Here is a 21,613-nt window from a genome sequence, read left to right as displayed (position 1 = left end):
AGCCTGCCCCTGCCCATGGCAGGGGGATTGGACGCAACAATCTCGAAAGGTCCCTTCCAACCCAAACCATTCTGTGATGCTATGACTACAGGTATTTAGAGCTACGAGCATAGCTCTAACACGGCAAAACTTCGTTGTGCAGCAAACAGCCACGAAACGCAGCACATCATGAATACCATTGACTGCCAACAGCCTTGTACAACAGAACAGCACATGATACTTTGCCAGTCATTTAAGTGCAGAGAAATGCCATTCTTAACAGTGAAACTCATTTTCTCTCTGAACTTTTTTTTTCCCCCGGATATTTGTTTCCTCTTTTGTTATACAGCGTCCTCCACATCCTCAGACAAACTTGGCCCCATGGATTTCAACTGACAGCACACGCAGGAAATGTCACTCTAGGGCAGCCTAAGGAACCCATCGTCTACCACAGAGCTGGGAATTGTGAAAGCACTTGAAGTCGCCAGATGCAGAATAATCTTTTCCTTGTACCTCCATCCAACTTTTATTTTTTCCACTTGAAACTTCTGCTCACTGTAAACACACTTTCCTTTGCTACATCTCCTCTCAAAAGAAAAGGAAATTAATATGTTTTTCTTAGGCTGTGGCTGATCACTCTCTGGCGAGATGTACAGTGAGCTCCACGCTGAGCAATCTGACTCTTAAGGACGTGCATTGCCCATGCAAAAGGATCTGTCATCCTGCTTACTGGCCATGACTCAATGGTGCTCATAAAACTGAGACTACAGGAGCAGATAGAAGTCATTAGAAAAGTGCCATTCTGCTCTCTCACACACGCTGAACTCCCTCTTTGCTTCCAAGTTAAGCAATTCACAAAAAAACCTGTTTGCTTTCTTGCCATAGCAACATTCTTTTCCTGTGATCAGTGCAACAGGTCCACAAATGGACGGCGTTTACCAACTGTCACAACATGGGAGAGATACGTGGCAGCTCTTCTCTTTCAATGAAGCAAGAAACACAGCGGCTTTTACCAATACCTTTGATAATGTGTCACTCAGAAGAAAAGACCACACCTGTGACCAAATTTTGCAATTCCAGGAAATAAGTTTTCCATTTATATTTTAAACCTGTTTTACTGAAAATTCATTTTAAAAGGAAAAAAAAAAAAGTGAAGAAGGAAGGAAACTCCCCGCACGTTCTGAAATCTGCCCACAAAGAAGATAATTAATAAGCAAGGAGAAGGCTGGAGCACATGATACTTCATACCAAAAATACATAAAAACAAAAAACAAAGCAAAACCCCCCAAACACAACAAAACAAAACAATGCCAAAAAGGAAAGAAAGAAAAGAATGGCAGTCAACTGCCTCGTCCAAGTTTTAGGAAGCAGTGAAGGTGAGGATGCCAGAACTGGGCCCTGAAGTGTTTGAAAGCAGACTGATGATGTTCAATGTCACATGAATAGTCATGAACTGGGAAGGAGCAGAAACTCCCTGCTGAGGGCCAGAGGTGCGGACTGGGATTTCACATGCAGACCTGGACACAAAACCATTGAAGGCACGTACATAGTTTTGCACACCTGAGCCTTCTGCAAACACTTGTCGTTGAATATATGTAAAATCACTTGCAGGAGTGGAAGTTAAGAGCTAGATGTCATGGTGTAAGAAACCACATCCACCAAGCACCCGTTTTCCTTCTGAACATCAGCTACTCTTTTTTTCTTGTTTACCACAACCGGTTACCTCTGAAGTTTGCAACTTGGCCCAAACCATGGGTCTTGTCCCTGCTCCCAGTGCTTTCATGCTTTTTATATCAGATAGTGGATAAAAGTAGAAGCAGGGGGCCCATCGAGGTGTAACTCACTGGCCACCCTGCTGCAGGAGGCAGCTCCCTCTCCCTTGGTGAGCTCCAAGGCTCTTCCTCCCTGATGGCCCCTGCCTGGCCATGGCCAGGGGAGTGAAGATGCCCTTCCCAGACTGCTCATCCAGGGTGAGGGTTCGCCTGCTCCTGCTGTGCTGTTCTGGGCAAAAAGAAGAATTGAAACCTGGTGTCCCATTTCCTGGCAGAGCATGGTGACCGCCAGGCAGTTGTGCAAGCCTGGACAGTACCAAGCTTCCAGTGGTTTTAACAGGAGTGATCTAACCTGCCAGGCTTTGTGTTTTGATGCTGTCAGTGCGCGTCACTTTTGCCTGGGGCATGACTAACTCTGTGGGCTACTCTGCTGCCTGGGGAGCATCACTGCAACACATAGTTTCTGATTGTTTCGTTTAACTTAGACTTCAAGCGCAAAAAATGCACAATGCATGCCCTTGCAGTCTGTGTATGCCTCGATTAAAGCAGGACCAGCAGTAGGACCATGTCTCCTCCTTGCCCGAGTCTGCAGCGGCGCCCCTTGCAAGCCTAACCTCCGGTTCTTCGCTAAAACTACTCTCATGTTTGCTGTTTATCTCAGGCTGAACTAAGAATTTTGGCCCAAACCAAAGATTTTTTAAAGCATTTGAACTCTAAAATATTTGGTCTGGGATCAACTCACAAGAGGGAGGGATTTTTTATTTGGTCACTGAACCAGAAAATCTCTTAAGAGTTCCCGCTTCCCCAGCCACACACAGCCAGTAACAGGCAGGGTAGGCACAGGAGCACGAATACGGTAAGATTATTTATACAACCCTGAAATTTAAAGAGGACCAACCTTCTTACAGTGAACCACGTTATATTTAAGTTGAAGAAGCAAACTGTGGGGTGGGGGGGAAGGTTGGGAGGCTGAAAACGGACAATCCAGACTCAGATCTGGTTACCTGGAATATCCAGAATCCATATAACTCAAATATGCAGATTTAAGCATGGCCTGGGTTCAGACTAATGGGAACAGCATAACTTCAGGGAAAGGAATTTGGTGCTGTACCACTTACACCCAAAGTGTACAGAGGTAAAAACAGATCCGCAAAACAAAGCTCTTACCTCCTGCAAGAGCCACTTCTTTACACAGCCACCAAGTTAATTTTCTAAAACCCAGGATAAACATCATAGTTTACTGCACCACAGGAAAAGTCACGGTCCTTCTATTTTGTGCCAGTATTTTGATAGCCTTTGCACTGTATTTGTAGCAGACATAACATGATGCCATAGTTTCTTATCAGCGGAAAAGCACCAAGAAAAAGAAACAAGGCAAAACCAGCCTCTGCAATGCCTCACAAAATATTTTCTATTTCAAATGTTCCTACAGAAAGGGAAGGTTGTCTGTATCCAGGCTATGACAGATGTCAAGAACAGATCGTAAGAGGTCATTGCAATTTACAATAAAAGGAAAGTGCTGTTACTCATGTGGACGGTGACCCCTCTGTCCCTGCCCGGCCCCAGAAGCACAAACGATGACTTACCAGTGGCTCCCCCCCCCAGCCGCTCTTCTTGGAATTGCAACATCTGATATGTAAAACCCTTTCCTTCCTCGCCGATGAGGTTTTTGCTGGGGACCCTTACATCTTCAAAAAAGATCTGAGCTGTGTCTGATGACCTCATGCCCAGTTTGTCTATCTTTTTAGCAATGTGAATGCCTAAAGAAAAAGGGATGTTAGAAAGGCCACAAAAAATAGAATCACTATGTACAAGTACAGCATTTTAAGAAAACAAAGTTTGCAGATGTGAAGGCGTGTGCCAAGACTGCAGTGAAACCAATCTTTAGGAAAAAACATTCTGGAATTTAAGAGTAAAATGGGGGCCACATCCTATTTTTAAGAGTTTTTCCATTTTACTTAACTAGCAAATCAGAATCTGCAATTGCAAAGGCTCTACTTTTCATTTCACTAGTTCACTAGTAGTAATAACTTTGCTTCATGCATGTCTTGAACCAATGCAATATTTGCTTATGTTTGATTTTTAGTGCACTATATTAAAATGCTGGAATTCAATTTAGCAGTATTTGCCGAGTGCCTGCACTGCTGTGAAACGGGAGAGAAATATTTAATAATGACAAAACCAGAGCGATGGTTTAAGTTGCACCTAGAGAATTTCTCCTCCTAGAAATCCTCTTCCTTGCCTCTCTTCCACAGTTATCCCCCCCCTTTCTAGCCTATCCTGATTTTTTCTGGTACCTGTGGAAAAGAGAGTTTATAATCACACCACGCTGCTATTCCCTAATAATAAAAAGTTAAACTCATAACTGCTAGCAACACCCAACAATTCCCTATCAACTCCGAATTTTGTTAAAATGACGTATTTCATGATGGCCTACAAAATACTGTTTAGTTCATCTAATTAGTCATGGAAGGGTTCATAATGATCGCTGATCGTTCCTCTGAACAAGGACACGCTTGTGAAGAGGGTTTGCTTCCCCGCAGCCACCCTGCACATCACTGACTCTGACCCCACTCGCAATGTTCTGCTGGAGATGAGCCCGATTCCCTCAGGTTTGGCCACGGCAGACTGCAGCTACTCGGTCACACCAGGTAGGACTCCTTCCCGTCGGTTTGTTTTTTCTTAGCTACAAGTTCTTTCCCGCAATTGTGCAGATGCAAATATGTGCTATGAGAGTTTAACAGGCATCCACTGATTCTTTTTTTTTTTGTGGCGATTCCCCTGTCTTCAGTTTTTAACCTTGCTGCTCTGGGGCTAATGCGGATATTTGGGATGGAAGTCAAGTATGTTTCAGAGGTAAACTGAGGCCAACAACCAGACATGAGGGTTTGTGCAAAACATGCTGATTACATCTGCCAACTCAATATACATAGAAAAACAGTCCTCCAAATCAGCATATACATCATTGCAGAAAACCAAACATTTTCCTACCCACATACATGGTATTCTAACCAGTTCTGTGATGAGGAGGTATCCTGGTAATATTTTCCTCTTTATTCCATTTCTTTTTCAATCCTCTACTACTCTTTAACATGGCTTAATAGGAGTTGGTCACCACGCAGATTGCTATGGTACCTCTTTATACTGGTTTGAACCTTGCTATCGTTCATGGCTTTCAGCAAACATCTCTTTCTGAACCAATATAGACATATCAAGTTCTACTGACAGGAGGCCTTCAGCCATGTGAAAAGTACTTTGGTTTAGCAGGCAGAAGAGGTTGCTGTCATTCCCTTCGCTGCAGTGAATAAAGTTACGGAAAGTTTCATCTCTCTGCAGAGATGAAATATTGACACTATTCCCAAATGCCAACACTGCTCTCAGACTAAGGTCCACATAGACTTTCACACATTCCACTCAAGATTTTTTTCCACCAGCCAATCTATAAACAGATTATGTGTTAGAAATTCCTGCTTTGATATGTGTTGAACACAGGAAGAAGATCAGGACAGCTGTATAGAATTTTTTGACTCTTGGATTGAAAATTATCCAGCAATTTGCACCCAGTCATGCCAAAAAAGCATGTGTGGTTTGTTTCTGCATTAAAATCAGAACTAAACAAACACACACTGAACCATTTACAGGCCCAAGTGATTTCTGGAACATCTCTTCCCATTGGAATATTACTGCTTGGTTTCTTTGAGACTCTCAGAGATCGTGCGTTTGGTCTACTTCCAGATGGTTTTATGCAATCACTGCTCCTCACCCATATGAAGATGCACTTACTGCTCTTGTTAGTGCGTGGTTTACTAAGGTCTCTGCTGGAAAAAGTACAATTGCTGTTATATCTTTATATTGCTATATCAATCCTGTTGTGTACTTCCCCAGATCCACATACAACAAAAACTACTGAAGAAAGGTCTTACAGGTTTGGTTAGAGGAGCTAAATGTGTTAATGATATCTATCCATATTTCTTTCAGATTGGGTTGTGTGTTCAAGTTTCCTAAATCCAGCAGCATCCCCCCTCTGTCATGCCTCACCAGTTTCACTTGCTCTTAGATTAATTCATGTTTCTCATTCAGAAGGAGGCCAAACTGCACCAGCCTCAGGTAGTTCCCCCTCTGTTGCTAGCACATGCTTTACATTTTCACTTTTTTTGAAGACAATGGTGCATAATCACCTCTTTGGCTACAACATGGGCACCAAAATCTTCCTTTACTTAGTTTAGTTACCTTCATTCTCTTCACGAGGGGTACTATATATTAAAAATTACCAGCAGCAGTAGAAATCATCTGCTCAGATAACTCCTGGAGTTTGTCTGTATTAAATAAATCACGAGCCATCCAATAACACACAAATCTCAATTTAGCAAGGCCAAGTGCCTGACTTATTACAATCACTCTAACAGAGCCGTTCGTGCTGCTTGCACCGGTATCACTGAGATGGATTGCTGTATCTCTTCCTGGACAGTTCTTCCCAGGCGTCTTTGATTTTTTAATTTTCTCCCACTCCTCCAGCCTTCTGGCAATCTCTTTTATTTCCTATATTCTACCTTGAGAGAAAGCCAGTTACTCTCTCCTGTGCCATTACAAATGGAAAGAGGCACATTTTAAATTGCAAACTGAGAAACATGCTCTTTTCCCTTTCCTGGATGTTTCTCTCTTTATTATTTCCTCCTTGCAATCTACCCTAGCGCTATCTGAGGACTCAGAGCAGCACACAAATAGTTACCAGATTAGGGCTGCAAGCCATTCGTCTATACATCTTACACACAGACATTTTACAACTTGTTAGATTCTCTTTCATTATATGAGAAATTCAGCTTTTTTTTTTAAGACATCATTAGTATGAGGAGTATTCACCTAATTTGGATATCTATGGTGAACCCACACTGCCATCATCCAAATTCCCTTTAGGAGAAACGTATTCAGCAGTGTCTATCAAATCTAGACCATGATTTTCTTCACCCCAGAACAGACACTGTACACCCCTAAAATTAGAAGCAGCAAATCCTACTTTGTATCTCCAGTAAACTACCAGTTGTTGAAGTTAATAATTCACTTTGTACTTTTTTTTCCCTTTTCTTTATCACCACATTATACAAGTATGAAAGAATTAAGATTTTTGTGAAAAATGCTGGATTAGTCTCCCATGTCCTTCCAGCTGCTAGCAAGGAATGGGTTACTGCTGCTCCACGGATCCCCTTCTTAGCCTGCCATGTAGGCTGGTGACTGCAGCACTTAGTCAGACCTAACACTCTTGTTCTCCATTGCACTTGTTCTTGAGCTTTGACACACATACATCTACAGATGCTTGATAGTGCATCATTTGATGATGTCCTCCATACATTTCCCATACAGTCTTGGTCTGCTGCCCTCCAAGGAGCACGATCTTTGGCAGGCAGACATCCTCAGGATGTACCAAAACAGCTGGAGCTTCCTCCTCACATCTGTGTCAGATGTCAGAGCCTTTTTCACACTTTTCCTCTTTGTCCTCCTGAAAAAAAATCTCACTTCTAATATGTCCCACCCACTGAGCACAATCAACTGTCTTAATACTTCATTTCAAAAGGTCACCAGTCTTGGTACAGTGACCCTTTTGGAGGTCAATAGCGGTATCACACAGAAGAATGAAAGCATATACTCTCTGAAAGGGCAATTTTTGTTTCTAGTAAGACTTCTACACTTCTGAAGATCAGGTTCAGGTGACTCAGGCAATTTTTCTACTCAAAATCAGGTAAAGGTCTGTGTATAGGCTGTGTGACCGAATAACATCCCCCCACTAAAGCTACGATGACTCACATGCCTTTTTGGAATAAGCAAAGTAGCTGATCACCCCTCCAAGGCAGTTTCTGTATATTTGCTCTGCCTCTAACAGTGTTTTGGCTGCTTTGTTGTTTTTGGAAAACTGATCTCAGAGAAGTAGTTTCGCATTTGCACTCTGACCCTTTCACAAAAAAAATCACAAGGAGGACTTTATGCAGATGGCTGATAAGTGAATTTACCTGGAAATTCAGAGAGATGCTGGCTCCGAGTTACAGATTTGCTCATCGCTTATCGTAAGGACAAAGTCAACAACTAGGGAAGCAGCTCAGGTCCATCTTCTGTGAGCTCTCGTTCAAAGCCTGTCTTGCATGAGCGGAGGTTGTAGAAACTCACAACCCACTCAGAACTTGCTTAATTCCCAAGGCAACTCACTCGCTTGCTTGACTTACTCCGTACTGAAATTCACTTACAAGATACTCCCTTAAGCAGCTTTCATCGCCCTCTTTTGCAACACTGGAGGCCTGGCTTTTGTTCTCAGTCTGACCCATTAAGTGGTCCATAATATGGACTTTTACTTCACTGCCATGCTGGTGGTCCCTATGTGTGAAATGCTGATAATTACATATATTTTGTATGTAAAATACTGTGAATTGAATGAACAAAAATGCTATAGGTTTTAATATTTTATATTCATAAATACATTAATATACATTATTATATATTGAATAGATATTATATATTTTAAATGTCTTAAAATATACTTTATATTATATATTAAATATATGACATAATTTCTAAAAATGAGTGAAAACCAAAAAGGTTTAAAAACTTTTGAACACGTGTTAAAACTGCAAAAGGTCCCCGCCACCAATAACTTCCACTGTATCTTCCCTGAATGATGTCTTTCATGCATACAGCACATCATTGCTGCAAGGTCTGCAGACTACTCAGGAACAGACATCATGTGGGCTGTACCACTGAAACTTGTACCCTTAGATCGGGATGTATTTCTTCAGTGTCTCCATCCAAATCCCTTCTTCAAAAACAAATCCCTGCTTCCAAGATCTTTGAAGCTTTCACTTCAGCCCACATTTAACTCACAGACTATTTTTGTAATTTAAACTGATAATGATAGTAGTACCCTGGCAAAGAGATCCCTTTGCAGAGCACAGCGGTGAAGCACCCTGGGTATGCCTGCACGTCTCTTCAGCAAGCCCACCAGGCTGGGTGGTGGAGGACAATTTTCAGAGGAAGATCAGGACCATCCACACAATGCAATCAGAGCATAGCATTGCATCCTTCTGGTATTCAGTACAGCGAATCGGTAAACCCAGCCTAATGGAGTCAGACACAGCCCATGAGCTCCTGGAAGGCAGATGTTGCCATGTGGAATAAGATTGGTTTGGGAGGTATTTCCCAAGTTTGAAATCCCTAAACTCTTTATCCTTTTGTTTTCAGATGTTTGAGAATGAGTTTCAATATTTTCTGAAGAAATAAGACAGCAAGCTTAAAAATACTTCTCCATTCACTGAAATAAGAAGTATGGATTCTGTGCACCAGTCCTCATACAAAACAGGAAAGACTTTAACGCTATTTTGGAAAGATAATTTAAGAACATTTTACATGTAGTTCATATGTAGCAAAGTTCTATGTAAATAAAGTAATATGTTACTTATTTTGTGGACTTTTTGCATCTTCATGCCTTTTGGGGACAGAAAAATGAGATAAAAGTTTTGTGGAACTTCTCCAAAACTAAAAGACACTGAATGTTATAATTTCCAGAAAAATGTTGGCTCTATTTTTAATGATTTCTTTGAGGCACTAATTTTGGCCTTGGCATTGACTTGTCTATTCGTTCTATAGAAGATTATGAAATATTCCCATGCAAATGTATCTGGCCAACTTTTATAAATTTATCTTTTGTGAAAAGGACTCGCCGTATAAAATTATTTGGGAGTCACAAGGTGAAGTCTGCAAAATATTTAACTTCCTTCTTGTTTCCTCTTGTCCCCTGCTTTTTTGGGGAAGTGTGCAAATGCATTTCAGAACCAACTCTGCATGACAGTGAAACACTGAAGTTAAAAGAGCATTTATGGGTGCAGCCCTTTCTGTCAAACACCTTTCCTTCTTGTATTGGGCATACACAAAACCACCAATAAAATCAAATTAGAAGAGAAAGAGTTCTGTATTATTACCAGGTAGATTCATTGGCAGGCATATGAGAGATTTGTTTCGATGGGGAGGTCCTTCACTGGTGTTTGCCAGCAAGCACATCCAGTCCGCTTGGCACCCAGACGTAGTCCACATCTTCCCACCATTTATGACATATTCATCGCCTTTTCTGACAGCTGTCGTCTTGATATCTATTTCAAAACATAGGAAATGAAGGGTTATTCTTGTGAAGGAGGGATAAGCTGGTCCCTGTATGACTGGCAGAGTCAATCACTTGCTCTCAGACAGACAACTAATATTTGCTTCTCCCTTCATACCACCCAAGTCCTCTAACCCTTCCAGGCTGCACAAGGTAGACCTGTCTGGACAACTCTTGGAAGGCAAGCCTGGGAAACCGAACCACTTCTTTCACCCTCCTTTAGGTGGAGTCTTCATCCCAGTGGATGAAAGCAGAAAAGTCCCTAAGTAAACTTGGTTGTCAAAAACTCAGGCCAGAAACATTTCAGTCTGAGGTGATCTATTACGCGTTTCTGTTACTGCGCACATTAGTCACCGAGGCAGACGTTCATTTCAGAGTCCTGACTTAAACAAACATAAGCCTCAATATCTGTGTATGTAAAAAGATAGACGTACATGCACTTCCTGCGCGTTCTTGGTCAGAATGGCATAATAAATTCAAAGATAGTAAACTCTGAAAACGTCAAGTCTAAATGCTAAGAATGTCCGTACATGAAAGAGTTCTAAACACCTGCTATTTATACCCCCGGGTGAAAAAAAAACAACTTATTTTCATCCATGAGTGTTCACATCACACTGCAACAGACAGCCCAAGTGAATCATGACTTTTTATTTACACTCCAACAGAATTTCCAGAGGGCTGGCTTCTTTCCCCTGCAATTGAACTTCAACTAAAACCCCAACTGAGGAAAACTCTCCAACAGGTACCTAGCTATAAGTAGGTGATGGTATAAGAGAACCCTACCACATCCCTATTAGCACCTGTAAATCTAATGAGACGATAAAGTCCGTAAGAGCCCACCTTCTGAGGGAGGCAATAGATTTGGAGGGTCGGAGTCAGACACCAAGTGGAGTGGGCAGGCACATTTAAGTCAGCTGGTTATACCTTCATACACACCCACCTCAATCTGCACACGGACCTTCTTCCCAAAGGCTCTAAACATCAAGCAAAGCAAAACCAAGTATCTGATCCTCATTTATAAGATGAATTGGAACTGAGGTCAGCATGGCTGAAAAGAAGTCTTGTTAATGAAGGAACTAGGGAAAAATGATGGGAGAAAACTGTCTAAGGTAGAAGACAAGGGAATATCAGATATAGCTATGGCTCCAGAAGGTACAGACAGTGGTGAACATTAAGCCATATAGCTATTCAGTGAATGAAAGGACTATGCCAAATCTGTCCAAAGGACTCGATATGAAATCTGTATAACAATGAAGGTCAACAAACTGACAGAATCTAAAGTATTGATGCTCATAATACACGGACACAGACACTGGACAGTCGTATACACGGAGACTAAATAATAAGTGAAGGACATGCCAAGCTGGAATAAGAAATATGACACTGTACTGAAGTTGTGTGAAAAGGAGGGGAACATACACAGTGATTTACATCACACATGCCTTTGTTGTGGAACAGCTACTGAAGAGATTAGATAGAAGTTCCATGGAAGGTCTGCAGAGGAACAATGAGCACTGTGATGCTACCACAGATATAAACAGCTCTTGCAAGCATGAGTCACAGAGGACTAACCACCCAGACACAGACTAAAGAACAAATGCTGTACTAATGGGAATGTTCTCAGGGATGTGTATGAAGATAATTTGGAATATTTGATTGCAATTACTCTCCCTGATAGAGCATAGCTCTGGGAAAAGGCTACTTCAGTGTGTGCTCCATAACTCATTTTTGGCAGGTCCTACCACTGGTCCTGGAGTGCCTATAATTCAACAACTTACAGAGCATGCTGTGAGGGCCCCTTCTAGGAAAGACCACAAGGCACCACTGAAAAGCATATGATACAGCCAGTGCCATACAAGCAACCAGGGCTTACTTGAGCCTTAAGTTTTCTTCTCCACTGTGCTCTTGAGTCCAACCATGCATCTAAATAGATTTGAGAAAGGTCAAGGCTGGCTTCAACTTTTAAGGTTAATATTATGGTCAAAGATAGGCAATGCGTATCCTTAAAGTAAAAAATGAAGAACACAGATCTGGAATTTACATCATCAGCACAGGAAAAAAAAACCCCAAAACTTGCACGAAATAGCTTCAAGTCTAACTGAATGAATAATTGCTTCAAAAAACAGGAGATGGCCTGCAGGAAAGGAAAGAGATTAATTATCCAACTAAGCTACAGTTTGGAGGTCAGAAGGTAAGAACTGCCACAGGTCAAACTAAGCTAAATCTTGCAGATGAAAACCAACGGAATTGAAGAAGATTGAGGCCGCAAACAAAAACGTTTCAGCCATAGAAATGAAAAGAAAATGAGAAAAAACATGAGGCATATAGAAGACACCTCAAAACTAAAGAAATGTTTCACATGAGGTGACTTTTAAAGATTCACAATATAGCTGACAAAGCAAGACATCTCCAGGAAGGACTGTACAGAAATTAAAATTAGTGAAAACAGCTTATCTGTTTTGGCAATCTGCACAGACTCAGAATACACTTGGAAAGAAAAGACAATTCAATTTACCAGTGGTATCTTATTTAAAACTAACCTGATTTGTTTATTACGAAGATAGATTTTCTAGAGAAAAGCAGAATGGGAAAAATCCTGTTGGACCCAAGCAAACTAAAATTGATGCTACTAGGTAACTATGAGTTAAAATTTTGAAAAGACAAGAATTAGGAAAAAAGTGGAAAAGTGAGTAAGGACCTTGGCAAAGGGGGAACTGCATCAGGTTGCGTTAAAAGAGGACACGCTGATACGCAGGAGGGTACTATTGGAGCTCTTCCTTGGATATCAGCCTTTGTACAAAACCTATTGACTGTTTCCATTAATTATCTTTAAAAGAAGAATAGGAATACACTAATGAAATCTGCTGGTGACACAAACTTCGGAGGCATCGCCAACGCAACTGAGGTATTGCTCAGCCAGAAAGGAATGATCTTGAGTTTTCAAATTCAACATGGCAAGTACAAGTACTTAGGCACAAAGTAGTAGAGAATGATTGCTGTATTTTACAATGTTTCAATAGCAAACCGCTAATGAAGACGACCTGCATAGTTAATCACAAGATTCAGAAGCCAGCAAACTGTTGTGTAACTTTACATTCTGCAGGGTAATATTCTTACTAGGGTTGGAGAAGTATTTGTGCCATTATAGACATCATGTGCAATTTCATTTTTTCATGCTCAAAAAAGATGACCTCAACCCAGAAAAGCAGAAAGACTGGATTCCACTGGGACAAAATGGGGCGAGATACCTATGTTAAATAGGTAGACATACACAGGGTTACTTGGTGCAATTGCCTGGAAGACATAACTTGAAGAAAGAGGAAGTGTCTTCCATGATGTGTTCTTACATATCCCCCCCAGACTATCAGCAAAACATGATACAAGTTGTGGAATAGTAGTGAGATAAAGTGAGACAAAATAATTAAAATCAGCACAAACACGTATGCTTTGTGGTACCAAGAATCCTGAAATTAAAGACGGACACTTCCTATACCAGCTGTTCTGTACTGTTCTGCTTCTCAAGTCATCTCTGTGCTAGCTTTGGTCAATACTTTTTTTTGTGTGCTAGTACATCATCAATACAATATACAACAACTACATATGAAAGCAGACAGGTGCTCTTTCAAATTGACTTGAAATTTATATTAGACTAATATACACAGTCCTTTTTGTTCTGCTGAATTCCGAATAAATTAATTCCAGGCACCTTTCACTTCTTATGTAGAGAAACACTTTTTTCCTTCTGTGTTTGCATCACCTTCAGTGATTTTGGAACTGGCAGAAGAAAATGCTCGAGATACCTTACTCTATGTCATTCTTCAGTTTAAAATATACCAGCTCACATGGCAGAAGCACATCCCCAACCTTCACATATGAACAGTTGCTATGCTTCACTTATTTAAGGGAGACAAACATCCCAATAGCATGAGAAACCAAAGGTGGAGTTTCATGCAGTTCCATGCAGTTCTGTCTACTTTGAAGCTGGGCCACCTGGAGATGATGCGTTCCCTCTGCCTTGTGCAAACCAGTGCTACTCAGAACGTAAGCTAGTGCTCCTCATGCCTAAATTGTCCGTGTAATTACCCTTTAGAAGCATTGTAAGCTGGTTTCTGGATTTATACCAGGGATCAGATCTTCCATGACGAGTGTAAAAGTATCATCATCTCATCCTGCAGTCTGCCTTCCAGCTGCAGTCTGGATTCATCAGATAATCCTAGTTGATTCCAAATTTCTCTTTAACTGTATTAATCCAAGTGTATCATACCAATTAAACTCGATGATAAACAATATGCAGCTAAGGGAATATTTGTTACTTATTATCTGGAACACTGTATCAAAAAATTGAAATCATATTTAGAAAGTTCTGATAATCATCTAATTAAACTAGAGAAGCATTAATTAAAATAAATGATGTTGCATTTCCTACATCAGCAAAATTCAAATTTAAAACTATTTTAATGAAAAGTCTATAAAAATTATGGAATTTTTCTTATAAACAAAATTAATTAACTAGAAAGGAAAACAGTGATAGATCATGCAGAAAGAGTTAGTCCCATTATTTCATTAACTCTCTTGAAAACTACCTGCTGCACCCTTGCTCTAACACTGAGTAATTATCTATTTGCCATGAGAAAACAACGTGAGTTTAATCAAGGAAACGGATATAGGACACTGCTGATCAAAAAGCCTCTGTCAAACTCAGCAATTTTTGTCTGCAGGAAGACGTTGTCTCAGTAATTTGCAAGAGCACAATGTGTTCGATATAGGACACTGCTGATCAAAAAGCCTCTGTCAGACTCAGCAATTTTTGTCTGCAGGAAGACGTCTCAGTAATTTGCAAGAGCACAATGTGTTCAACTTAGCCATCCTGTGTGCAACAACAAAACCTCTAGAAGTGGCTTCTTGTCATTCCCTTTTCCTCAAAGTCCACGATTCACAGTCAGATGAGAGATCCTTTGCTTTTTCTACAGTATCTGTTTTAATATAATTGTTCAACTTATCTACTGCCTCAGGCACTTCAGAAGAATAGTTAGATTTATCCATGTTTTCAAACATACTCTCGCACTAAACCAAGAAAAACAGCTGCATGCAAAGTAACTAAATCACAAAGCTAATAGATTTGACGTGGCCAATTCTTCATTAGCTCTAAATAAAACAATCGCCAGTTCAGAGAGACTTTTGGTGCACAAGAACGATGGAAGTGGCTGAGGTGAGGTAAGAATGAGTGAGAGGAACCCATTGTGAAAGTGAGGCCATCAGCTTCAGAATGGGCTGCAGCTCTGCAATTCCCCCGCGTCCAGCGGAGACGTCTGGTTTAAGAAAGTGGAGGGTTTAGTACAGCTGAACAGGCCACGTGCCCCATCTCGGAGGTCCTCAGGTTCGCACAGTAGACGGCAGCTGAGCGCCGCAGGAGGTGCCGGTGCGCTCTGGAGGCATGCCTTACTGCTCCTAGAATTTTACTTTTTGCCCTCGCCACACCAGACTTCCCTTCCTTTGTATTTCTTACAAACGATAGTGGCAAAGGGAAGGGTCAAGGAAACCAGATTCTTTCCATTAAAATACCGGGTGGTCTAAAATTGGCAATTTGCTAGGTTAACTTACTTGCAACATCTGACCCAGCTCCAGCTTCACTGATTCCCAAGCAAACCACAAAATCCCCAGCTATAGTTGGTACGAGGAACTGTTTTTTCAACTCATCAGAACCAAACCTGCAACGATATAATGAAAAAGATAGGATATTAAAACCTTTTGAAGGTTAGCTTTATCTACAAGCTAGTGACAAATTTTGTTCTACCCACACAGTGACCAATTTCCCTACCTCAGGTAAAATCTGTTCCAGAGCCAAAAGACAGAAATGACACCGTCCAAATCTATGATTCAGAGCCTTCACCAAAAGTGCAGCCACAATCATTTTAAACAAGGTTTTTACAAGGATTCAAGTATCTTTGTCCCACAGAAATGTGTGGTCTAGATGTCCAAAATCTGACCTTTATGATTGTTGTTTTGAGAGCTACCAGACCTAAATAAACAGAGTCCCTGGGGTTTCGCTCTCAATGCTCCTGCACCAGTCTGCAGTCAGCTGAGATGGAGGAGCTGCTCTCTGCCTATCTTCTGACTTTTGCACCAGCTCTTTGCCAGGTTTTAGCAATGACTGAAAAGTTATGACATGTGATGGCCACTCTCTGCAAATATCTGGATTTATATTAATAATATTTCACATCTGCATTTAAATTGCACAGCAAAAGCTATTAGTGCTTCTTCCAAGCTGATCTTTTAGTCCTCAGAAAAATCAAAAAGGGAAACAGCAAACTGTTGATGACCAAAAAAAAAAAAAAAAATCACTTGACCATATTTCAATTCAGTTAAGAGGCACCCTCTTTTTTCCCAATGTTTAGCTGCTTTCATTGATTCAGAACATGGTGCATCTCATTTCACGGTTGATTTTGTCCTAGTGAACATTCACCAATTTGGTCTTGCAGCATGAACGGTGAGCTCATGGTCTAGTTCTTGAACCTCTCCTGTGCTAGATGGAAAGATTCCTTGGATCATGAGATGTCTCTTCTGTGAGCAGAAATCCACAGAAGTCAAGTTCCTCCTCAGCCTCCTCTTTGGCACAAGGCTTGTCAGGTCAGCATCTCCACTCATCTCCTTAGACTCGCTGGCTGCCTAAGCAGGCTGCAGATACCTGGCTCTCCTTCTAAAACACTGTCCCAGGACTTCAAAAGGAGTGATGCCATTTTAGCTAAGACTCTGACCCTTCTGTTCCACTCCAACCCTGTCACAAAACAGTCAAAGGACGTGGAATGGCCAGGGAACAGACTGGGAGCTGGCAGCCACTTTTGCTTTGTGCACACAGGGAGCTCAGCTCCTAGTTCTGCCCCTGCTGATAATCACGGCAGCCATCCCAAATAAACACAAGGAGCGAGCTTGGAGTGTTTACTCCTTCCTCCAGCATACTGGGACAAAGTCCCCATGTCTGTTATGCAGTGTACTTTTATTTTTTTTCCTTGAGACATGGTCAAGTATGGCCAGCTGAACATTCATTACACAGAAAAACCCCAACCCACAACATGAAAAATCAGATTGAGAGGAGCTAGCGGGGATTTTTGGCAATTCTTTCTGACGCTTAAAACTTTGCCAACCTTTAGTTATTTCAACAGAGGATTTCTATGGCAAGAACTTTTCTCAGAATAATGTTTTTCGTTTGATATCTTTTTTTGTTTGGCTTCAATTCCAGAAAACACTTCAGCTCTTCCCAAAAATGAGCCTACAGAAGAAGTTATTTTGCAATTAAAAAAAAAAAAGTCTGGCAACACCATCTTTAGAAGATCATGAACCTCTACGCCTTGCAGGAAGGACGTGCAGGTCAGCAAGCAACTAGCTATTGTGTTAGAAATATGTAGTTTTTGTAAAATTCTACCCATCTTAAATGCAGCTCATAAAAATCTCAGGTTTGAATAATTTCAATACCCAGTTCTGTCCAGTTTAACAGCTCCAGAATTAGAAATCTCTGTTTGCAATGGGATCATGCTCTGGCTCAAGATAGACCTGACTATGTCTGCTCTCTGGGTTGGGGCCATAACCCAGAGCATAGTTTCTCATGTGATTAACTGTGCAGCCTTAGCATCACTCTAAAATATATTGTCATGCATGTGTGTAGTATACACAAACACACACACACGAGTCTACAGTCAATAAACCGGGGCTCCTTGTTGATGCCAGGTAACCCAAAAGTCCCAAGTGTGAGATTCTGACACATTAAGAGTTATGTGAAAGTGGTCCATCCTTTCTTGCTCCACACTTTATAAGTAACATTGGTGGAACGTTATGAATTCCGACACAAAAAAGACAACGGTATACAATCTTGTAAATGGTGGGTAAAAGGAAAATAAACCCATGGCAAAACACAGATGTAAGAACAATTCCTTGATCCACATAGTTCTGTTTATGTGCTCTGCCAATCAGAAGTTTGAAGTCACCTTTATCCATCTCAAATATATATAAAAATCTGGTTTCTGACAGGTTGGATTGCTACATTGAATGAAAACATGTCTATAGCACATCACTGTTCTGACTTAATTGGGCTGATAATCATCTCGGTAGAACCTCAGATCTTACTCACTTTTGTTTCTTCTGCTTTTGGGGAAAAAAAACCTGAGCTGAAGTGCATTAATTAAATTAGTAAGGAAAGTTCTGAGCAGAACTGACAGACACACTAGCATGGTACACTATTAAGTGCAAACTGGAATTCTGAATATGAACAGCAGCAGGCAGTTTTAGCACAGCTCTCAGCATCTGATCAACTCAAGCTTTCTTGCACTGGAGTTCATACATTCGAGCACTATCCACCACCAAAGCAAAAATAAAACAACAACAAAAGAAGTTTTCAGATGATCTATGCATTATTCTACAGCATCTCAAAGATGATACAATAGTTTACTTGTGGACTTCCTAGGAATATAAAGATGATTTCCTTTAGGCAAAGAAGAAAGTAACTCTGACCTACTGTCACTTTGCTTCTTACATACTAGCAAGAGGTGAATTTGTCCCAATTCTGTTTCTGTTCTGCTCCTAGACTCAAACTATTAATAATGCAGTAGCCATGTGACGGTCTTTTGCTTCAGTGTAGTCCTGCACAGGCATCCTACCATCTGATGTCCAGGTCCAGCAGTACTCCTTGGATCTTCAAGATACAGGAAAAGAAGCAAGAAAAAAACAAACAGGAAGAGATGCTCTTTGCAGGCACAGAAAGGATTAGAAATGCAGTGGTGAACCGCAGCAAGTACCCTTGGGCAGTGTGGAAGCCTCATTAAGTTCAGTAATTTACGTAACCTGGATTTAAAAGAATCCACACTGCAATTGGCTTTCTCTCCTCGAGTCCCTATTTCAGTCAAGATAAGAAGACACACGAGTTTAAAAAATCTGCATTTAGAAAACTTACTTACTTTTTGTGAAAGATGGAGTAAGAAAAAAAGCAATAAGAAAAGTGCTCTGGCTCCCAGTTTTTATCAAGCCTTTAAGCTTCAGTTATTTGAAGATTTTATGAAATAACTTGCTTAGTTCGAGCTACTGATACATTCTGAAAAGAATACAGATGAGAAGCCTGTGTGAGACTACCTGACGGGTATGACTACCTCATGCAGATGAGGCTACCTGAAGGGTTTTGGTTAAGAATGATTATGTCAATCTTCTGTCTATTCAGGAATGTATTTTGCATTAAAATGCAGGTAGTGTAAAAGAGGAGTGTCCTGGTTTCGGCTGGGACAGAGTTAATTTTCTTCCTAGTGGCTGACATAGTGCTGCAGTTTGCATTTAATACTAGAAGAATGTTGACACCACACTGATGGTTTAGTTGTTGCTAAGTCGTGCTTACATCTGTCAAGGACTTTTCAGCTTCTCCTGCTCTGCCAGAATCACAGAATCACAGAATCGCAAGGGTTGGAAGGGACCTCGGGAGATCATCTAGTCCAACCCCCCTGCTAGAGCAGGCTCTCCTAGAGCATTCTACACAGGACTTCATCCAGGCGGGCTTTGAATACCTCCAGAGAAGGAGACTCCACAACCTCCCTGGGCAGCCTGTAAAGCCAGGTGCACAAGAAGCTGGGAGGGGGCACAGCCAGGACAGCTGACCCCAACTGGCCACAGGGCTATTCCAGACTACAGGACACCGTGCCTGGGGGGAGTCTGCCAGGGAGGGAGTTGGGGGGGAACAATGACGACTGCTATCACTGCTCGGGGACGGGCTGGGCATCAGTCAGCAGGTGGTGAGCAACTGCACTGTGCATCACTTGCTTTGTACATAATTATTACTAATAGTATTATTATTACTACTGCTATTTTACTTCATTTTATTTCCATTATTAAACCATGCTTATTTCAACCCATGGGTTTTCTCTTCCATTTCTCTCCCCCATCCCACCAGGAGGGGGGAGTGAGCAAGTGGCTGTGCGGTGCTTACTTGCTGGCTGGGGTTAAGCCACAACAAGGAGTCATATTAAAGATTACGCTCTTCAGATCGTGCAGTGTGGCTGGTGTCCTGCTGCTACCACACCAGCTCTGGTGACATCAAGGCTGCCCACCAGACAACCTGCAACCGTAGCATGGCTGGGCTGCCACCAGGAGCTGGAGCAACCTCAAAGGTACAAGAGGAGCGTAAAGCTGTCCTGAAGAAAGTGAGTTCAGAAGCACCTGCTTGACTTCATATCACCCCACCGCATTGCTCTGGCCAGGTTAGACCCTCACAGGTATTCGAACCCACAAAGCCGCACAACTGGCTACAGCTGCAACTTAACTAGCCCTCATGACAGCAATGCTTAATGATACCTTTTTTAATGGTATTTTGAAAGCTGCACCTGTAACAGTCTCTGCTGCGGCTCAGGGCAAGACCTGGCCTATCTTATGCACACTGTACAAATTAAATACCAAATGTGAGAATGAGACAACTCTGTTAAAAAAAAAAAAAAATCAAGCTTCCCTTACGCTGTGCCAAGTGGGAAATCCACTCAGCTCTTGAATGGCCTCTTCCCATTTTCACCCTTTTTTCCCAGCTGATCAAGGGGATGATCCACTTCTCAAAACTGCTGTTCTGATTGTCAGCTGGAGCTTCTCTCCTTTACAGCAAACAGGAGGAGACAGTAAAACTAACTCTTTGGACATTAATTGACAAGTATGCTCCTGCTCAGGCAGGGTGGAGAAAGAATCAGTGACAAGTAAGCTGATGAAATAGAAAAGCAACTCTCGTCCCACTCAATAAACATCATTATCCTTACTGTTTTCCTATAAATAACAGAGGGGAAAAAAAAGAAAAGGAAAGTTTACTGCTTACTGCCGAGATAAAGGAGCGCTATACTGATCTGGTATCCCTATGGATGTGTCCCCTATAGGTTTGTTACAAGCTCCAGGGAAACGTATCTCATTCACTGCCTCAGTGGAGAGCTGTTTTCTCCGCTCTACTTCCAAGCAAGAAAGCAAGTGAAGTATTACAGCTGAATGCATTTGAAAGACCTGACAGAGAGTTATGTTCAGAACCAGGTACATCAAAGGCCAGATCACTGCTGACAAAACATTTCGTGTTTAGTTCTCAAATTTAGAAAGTGCTACTGCTTCGCTTAGAGGAATATGGGGAAAAAAAAATGGAGCAGTGTGGGCATCTTCAAGTGAAACAAAACTATTTTTGTCTTTATTTGTCTGCACAACAGAGATGCATATAAATCAAAATCTGCAGTGTTGCTTCCAAGTATGACCATGAATATAACTTTCTGAAGGTTGTCCAAAAAATGGCAAAGAATAAAGTAAAAAAAGGGTAGGAAGAGTGAACAGGCAAACAGATACAGGTAACATTTCAAAAATGTATTATTTATAGAATTAAAACTGTTACTACAATATACTTCCCATTTAACTGAATATCTCAAAGACTTTCACAAGCTAAGCCTTGCAACAGCTTGTCACTGAAGCAAGAAACCCACGGAAGTTGCAGAAACAGCATCAGGAGGCATCCTGACTCTAGGTCTTTTAAGACTTCATTTTTCCAAAGTATGAAAATCTTAAAAGCTGTGTGTGCGCATGTGTACGTACGTGTATCCATCTGTTCAAACTACTGCACTGTCTATTTATCTAATTGAAGGAACATCTCTTAATTTATAGTGGCAGAGCATCTTCATGACCTATCGCATTCAGTGGGTTGGTTCGCAGGTCCACTCAATACACGCTTGATGAATGCTGAATAAAG

The 21,613-nt window shown here is 41.3% G+C and overlaps 1 protein-coding gene across 1 annotated transcript in view; it reads right to left on the bottom strand.

Moving 5' to 3' along the window:
- Nucleotides 1-21,613, bottom strand: part of LOC104128597 (probable acyl-CoA dehydrogenase 6) — a 79,861-nt gene that overhangs the window by 12,401 nt on the left and 45,847 nt on the right. The window contains exons 4-6 of the mRNA XM_035896912.1: nt 15,487-15,593; nt 9,710-9,877; nt 3,338-3,511 (exon numbers count right to left, since the gene is read on the bottom strand). Of these exons, the coding sequence (XP_035752805.1) occupies nt 3,338-3,511; nt 9,710-9,877; nt 15,487-15,593 (449 nt within the window). The remainder of the gene's footprint in view (nt 1-3,337; nt 3,512-9,709; nt 9,878-15,486; nt 15,594-21,613) is intronic.

This window comes from Egretta garzetta, unplaced genomic scaffold, assembly GCF_000687185.1.
Source record: "Egretta garzetta isolate BGI_Z169 unplaced genomic scaffold, ASM68718v1 scaffold30, whole genome shotgun sequence".
In the NCBI taxonomy this organism is placed as follows: Eukaryota; Metazoa; Chordata; class Aves; order Pelecaniformes; family Ardeidae; genus Egretta; species Egretta garzetta.
Note: the sequence above shows the minus strand (reverse complement) of the source record. Positions and strands in the feature narration are given on the sequence as shown.